The following is a 6,521-nucleotide window of genomic DNA, read 5'->3' on the forward strand; positions in this document are numbered from 1 at the left end:
CACACACACACACACACACACACACACACACACAAATACACACATGAAAACCCCCATCCTCCAGGGAACCTCTGTATATACTGTATTATATAGCTGGATTCTGAGGCTGAGGGAGGGAAAGGTCTGAGAATCAAGGTATTAAAGATCTCCTCCCTCTGAAAGCAGAGAATCTAGTACCTGTGGAGAGGCAGTATCCAGAGGTCCCTCTTCCTCCACTCATACGCCCCCACCCCCCAATCTATCTGCCTGTGTGTGCGCCATTTCAAAGGGAAACAAATGAATACATTTTCTAAGTCCCCAGGGCCAGCCCGTGTGGTGTCTTTATTTGGGGGGGGGAGGAGGGTTTAGAGGGGGCTTCAGCACTGACCTGGGTGAAACCCCTCTGTGCAAAATTTACCATCCTTGGAGCAGAATTGTAAATAGGAATTACTGTGTCTGAGGCAAGGTCATGGGAGGGGGAAGGTTTGGTAAGAGCAGAGGATTGGCTCCTGCCTCAGGTGCAGTTGATGTAGGAAGAGTCTCCCAGGAAGCTTAGTAGATGTTACTGCATCACAGCCTACCATTCTTCAGGCCCAGAGCCCTTCTTCAGGAAGAGGCTGGTGGTAGGTACTTGTGGGTGATAATAGCCTCCTTCCTTCTACCCCAGAACTGGGAGCTTTGAGCCAATAAGGCAGTCTGTCGCCTCTTTGCACAGGTCAGCAGATAGACTGAGGCTTAAGACCACGGGCTGGAGGGCCTTGGCAGGCAGAAAACACCCCCCAACCCCAGATGTTGACATCCCAAGCCCTTTACCTGGACCTAATTGTTCTGCCCTGGAGCATAGATAAAAGGAAGAGGAGCTTCCAATGTCTGCCTTTGGGAAGGTGCCCAGGGTAGGGTGAGGGACAAAAACATGGAAATGGCACAAAATGCTAGAAAAATATTGTATGAATTGTGGTAGATAGGTCCCTTGCATCGCCTGGGTCCTATTTCCTCAGCATTGTGGAGACCTAACCTAGGAGTCAGAGCTTGCAAGGATCTCAATGACCCTACTTCCTCAAAGATGGGGAAACTGAGATCCAAAGTTAGAGAAGGAATATTCTCAAGGAAGCTCATACAGTGAGTTAGGAACAAAGACTTAAGCCCAGGTGCTTGAATTCCAAGTATGACACTTTTTGCCTCTCAAGATTTGACCTGTGTTTAAATCCTAGCTTATGCCTCCTAGTTGACTGAGCTCAGATAAGTTTCTTTGGGCCTCAGTTTCCCCATCTTTGAGGAAACATGATCACTGAGATTCTTTCTAGCTATGACATTCTTTGAATCTCTGACTCATAGGTTAGAACTCCACAATGATGAGGAAATTGGACCCAGGCAGTGCAAGAGACCTGCCTACCACAATCTGTAAAATGATGGGACTGGCTAAAGCCAGGGATTCTTAACCAGGGTTCCATGGACCTTAGGGTCCTTGGATTTCAGGGGATTCATTAATTTTTAAAATATTTTGATAACCATTTCAATATAATGTTTCCTCTGTAATTTCATGCATATAATAGCATGATTCTAAGAAGAGGTCCTTTGGCTTCCCTAGACTGACAGCAAAGGTGGAGGGGAGGGTTTCAGGATACATACAAAAAGGCAGCCTTTCCACATGATCTCTAAAAGGTCCTCCTAGAAGTTGGTGGTATCTTACTGTGTAGATGACACAGAACTTTGAGTCAGAAGACAGAGATTCAAATTTAAATTTGAATTTGACCTTTATTAGCTGTGTGAATCTGGCAAGTCAGTTAACCTCCCGAAGCCTCAGTTTTCTCTTCTGTAAAATGGGGATAATAGTACCTGCAATGCCTACCTCACAAGGTTATTATGAGGCAAAGTGAATCTGAAATTTGTAAATTTTAAAGCACTAAACTTGAACTATCTTTAACAATATAAGACCCATTTTAAAGGGAAAGGAATAACATTTCTAATCACCTGGGCTGGCCCAAAAAGCTTAGAGAATTTTAATATTAATATCATTTATTAATTATTATTATTAAACATTATCAATAAAAACAATACAATGAAGTTGGACTGACTTTTTTCTAAGGGCCTTCCCAGCTCAGACATTCTATAGGTCTGCAACTTTGGGAAATTTCACTCCCCTAAGTTAAATGTCATTCCAGTCCCCATGGCAACAGAATTTGGTGACTTCACCAAAGCTTCTGTGATATCATGGGTCCTCCCCAGGGAAGCTAGGGTTCCAAGGCAGCCCCCTTCATTCCTGTGCTCCGGAGTGGCCAAGCAGGAGATCGCTAGAGCCCCCGGAGGAAACCCATTGTCCTAAGCCTCTCCTATCCCCTCTCCAGCCCTCCCACCCAACATGGAAACCCATCCTAGGGATCCCAAATCTTATGCCCAGAGACTTGAGGCCCACCCGTACCACCAGGAGAAACAGCAGGTAAACTCACAGGGCCAAGTTCAGACTAGGAATCCAAGGCCTCCAGTCCTGGTTGGGGAGGGGAGCCAAAGGTCACATCGCCCATGTCTTCCCCATAGAGCTCTTGTAGGAGCACGCCCAGCGTCCAGCTGCTGGGCTAGATGCCAGAGGGAAGGATGGCACTCGTGGGATGGTGCAGAGAGGGGGTGAGGATGGCAAAGCCAGGGCAAGGGCAGCACTCTCTCTCAATCCAAAATGTCTCCTTGAAGAGGCAGTCACTGAGGAGACCACCACTCAGGATCCTCTCGACCCCAATCATTAAAGTTTGGGGGACAGTTTTCCGTGGTCGGAGGTATTGAGCTGCTTTATGGGGACTCAGGGACTTGGTCTGGCCAGGTCCTGGACACCGGTGAACAGCTGATGGTCCCGGTAGAAGTGTTGCGGGAGACCAACCAAGCAGCCTGGTGGAAGTTTCTGGTCTCAGGGGCTGTGGCTGGTGCTGTGTCACGTACTGGGACAGCCCCACTGGACAGGGCGAAAGTCTTCATGCAGGTGGGGATAGGCCAGGGATACATAATGGGGAACTGGTCTGGGGCAAGGCTGGAGCCAGGGTTGAGGGCAGGATAGCGACGTGGATGGGAACGGCGATGAGGAATAGGGTGGGCTGGGTACGGCTGTGAGAATGATATCCTGGGATGGGATGGTGATGGGGCTAAGCACAAGGATGGGGACATCTTCTCCCTGTGTCCCCAGGTCTATGCCTCCAAAACAAACATCATGAATTTGCTGGGGGGGATGCGGAGCATGATCCAAGAAGGAGGAATCCGCTCCCTGTGGCGGGGAAATGGCATCAATGTGCTCAAAATTGCACCAGAGTACGCCATCAAGTTCTCCGTCTTTGAGCAGGTGGGGGGAGAGGCTGAGGCTATTCCCACATCCCCCTGGACTCTGACCTTGACCTATGCCTTCATGCTTGCACAGACCCCTGACTATACCTTCACCTGTTCCTAGACCCCAAATCTGCCCCTGACCCAGGTTCTGACCATCCCTCTCAACCTCTGCTCTTACCTTTACCCTAACTCTCCCCTTGGTTCTGACCCGGGGCCAGTCATTCACCCTTAATGTTTGTACTATCCCTCACTCAGCCCTGACTCTGAACCTAGTCCTAGTCCATCCCTCTCTTTCCAGCAACCCTCCAGGTGCCCATTCTTTTGATCACTCCCTGTCCAACTGTACCCACAAATGGAGTCCCCTCCTACCCTTTCCTCTGTCCAGCCTTTTGGGATTAAAGAAGCAAGAAGTTACAGGGATGATCTTGAGGGTACGGGAGGTGAAGAAAAAAAATTGGGGAGTGGGATTAGGGAGAGGATTCTTGGGAAGGAGTTGGGAGGAGATCTGAGGGTAGAGAAAGGAATATTGACTTTTCCCTTATACCCTGCTCCCCTGTCACCTACTCACCTTCCACAGTGTAAGACTTCTTTCTGCAACCAGAATACCTCACAGCCCTTTCATGAAAGAATCCTGGCTAGCTCCCTGGCGGTGGCTATCTCCCAGACTCTCATCAATCCCATGGAGGTGAGCCCCTAATCCATGTTTGCCTCTCCCATGGGTAATTATTAGGCAAGATGGGGCTGGCTTGAGGACCCTATTTTCCCAGAGCCTCTCAAGTCATGCCGTTCTCTCTGGGGCTTTGTCTACAGTATTCCCACCCTGCATGACAAGTTGGGGGCAGGGGGTCCAAACCCTCCTGTCCCACAAGGATATTGTCCAGGCCCAGGCATCTCATAGAAACATAAGATTTAGAGCCAGAAGAAACTTTAGAGACCATCTAGTCCAACTTGAATATTTTATAGATGAGGAAATTGAGGGCCAGAGAAATTAAGGGACTTGCCTGAAATCACACGGCTAGTAAGTAGCAGAGCATGGATTCGAACCCAGATCCTCTGACTCCAACTCCAGGTGCTGAAGACCCGGCTGATGCTCCGGCGGACAGGCCAGTATAAAGGGCTACTGGATTGTGCCTTCCAGATCCTAGAACGTGAGGGGACCCGAGCCTTCTACCGGGGCTACTTGCCCAACATGATGGGCATTGTGCCTTATGCCTGCACCGACTTGACGGTCTATGAGGTCAGGGGCCCCAGGGCAGGGGCTGCCCTGGGCCTCCCAGTGATGGGATAGGGGATCACTGAGGGAGTGTGGTCTCAGTGAAGGGATTGGGGGTTCATCGAGGGCAAGGGGAAGGGCTAAGGAAGGACAAGGGCACTCAAGGACACAGAAATCTTTTGGCCCAACACTGCCCCCTCCAATTTTTCCCCTCCTTATAGTCGCTCAGGTGGGTCTGGCTCTACTTAGGGTTTGACGCAGAAAATCCCAGCGGGATGGTCAGCCTGTTGTCTGCCACACTGTCAAGCACCTGTGGCCAGGTGGCCAGCTACCCTCTGACACTGGTACGGACAAGGATGCAGGCCCAAGGTAAGACACCCTCTAGTTTGGCCTCTACCTCTCCAACATTAAGACACCTACTTTTATCAAAATTCCAGTGGGTACCAGGGGCTCAGATCATCTGGGTTCCATGTTATAGAAAAGGACTTGAGATCCTTCCAGTGTCAGAAGGAAGCTGGGGACCCAGGATAACAGAATTGTGGAAGGGAAGGCTAGGAGCCTATTGGACCAAAGCAGGCCACAGGAAACACTTAAGGGTGGGAGATTGGATTTCCTTAATTTCCTCTTTGCTGTGGCTTGTCCAATTCTCTGGGCCCTGTAAATCTAATCCTATTTTCACTTGGTCCCTTGATTCGGGACAGAGAGGGACCCCTGGATGCACATGGCTTCTTGTTCTGATACTGATGCTCCCTTTTCCCCCACACTTCACAGACACTGTGGAGGGCTCCAATCCTACCATGCGAGGTGTCTTTGGAAAGATCCTAGCCCAGCAGGGCATGCCTGGCCTGTACCGGGGGGTGACACCCACTCTCCTCAAAGTGCTGCCAGCAGTGGGCATCAGCTACGTGGTGTATGAAGCCATGAAGAGTGCCCTGGGAGTGGCTAAGTAGCCTTTCCCCCTGCCTAGAGGGCCAGAAGGCCAGACACCTGCCCCCAACGGGGGCTGGAGAAGTACTTAAAAATTCAGGGCCTCCCACCAAGGGAGCCCAGCAGGATCGGGCCATGGAGATGCTAGGCAAAAAGGCCAGCCCAGAGCCCTTTTCAATGCTCTTAGCCCCAGAGTGGGAAAGGCATGGAGGACTCTAGAGTGGGACTCATTTCCTAGGTCTTGCCAGGGAGGCCGGATGAGATTTTCCCAGGCCCAGCTTCAGGTCTGGAGAAGACAGTGAAAGTGGTGATAAAGGAGTAAAGCCATATATTGCGTGGTGTCTGCGTATGTGAATGAGATGGGGTGGGGAGGGGGTACCTGAATTATAGGAGGGAAACTGATGATCCAAGACAGCTATGGGAAAATATTGGTGTTTAGGCCTCTGGGCTGTGGAAGGGTAGATAGAGGCCTAAGAGGCCTAGAGTTGTTGGAAGAAAACTGGTAGCTTAGGACAGTTGGGCTACAAAAGGAATACTGGAATATGCAAAGGAAAATGGAACCCAGAACACTTGGATTGTGGGAGGGGAGCCGGAGGCCAAGTCACAGCATCTCATTTCTATTTTCAGCAGGATTTCTAAGATGGTACATCAAGGTAATTCTGTATCTATAGTTTACCAGGATTTTAGCAAAGTATTAGGCAAGGCCTCCCATTCTATTTTTGTCAAAAAGATGGAGAAACATATACATAAAGATATGTGAATTCTGAAATAATTGAATGGCTAGAACCCAAAAGGATTTAGTAATGGTTCTGTGCCAATTTGGAAGATCATCTCTAATTGAGTGCTCCAGGGATCAATGATGCTTAACAGTTTTTAATCAATGACTTAGGCAAAGAGATAATACAAAGGTTCTTAGGAATGGCTAACATACCAGATGACAGATCTGGGATTCAAAAAATTCCCAACAGCCTAAAACTTTGGGCCTAATCTAATAAGATGAATTTTAATAGGTAAAGACAAAAATCTGAAGTCTTATATTTGGGAATGTTGGAGGTATACTCTTGGGCTCTGACCTAGATCCTCTGTGCCACTTATT

At 49.1% G+C, this 6,521-nt stretch overlaps 1 protein-coding gene across 1 annotated transcript; it reads left to right on the top strand.

The window, feature by feature from the left end:
* Positions 1-2,338: 2,338 nt before the first annotated feature.
* On the top strand, positions 2,339-5,448 carry SLC25A41 (solute carrier family 25 member 41). The gene is made up of 7 exons (XM_044658470.1): positions 2,339-2,416; positions 2,792-2,947; positions 3,149-3,301; positions 3,863-3,970; positions 4,355-4,522; positions 4,720-4,867; positions 5,270-5,448. Exons 1-7 carry the CDS (start codon positions 2,339-2,341, stop codon positions 5,446-5,448), a joined length of 990 nt encoding a protein of 329 aa, XP_044514405.1.
* The last annotated feature ends 1,073 nt before the right edge of the window (positions 5,449-6,521 follow it).

The sequence above is a fragment of the Gracilinanus agilis genome, chromosome 1 (assembly GCF_016433145.1).
Source record: "Gracilinanus agilis isolate LMUSP501 chromosome 1, AgileGrace, whole genome shotgun sequence".
In the NCBI taxonomy this organism is placed as follows: Eukaryota; Metazoa; Chordata; class Mammalia; order Didelphimorphia; family Didelphidae; genus Gracilinanus; species Gracilinanus agilis.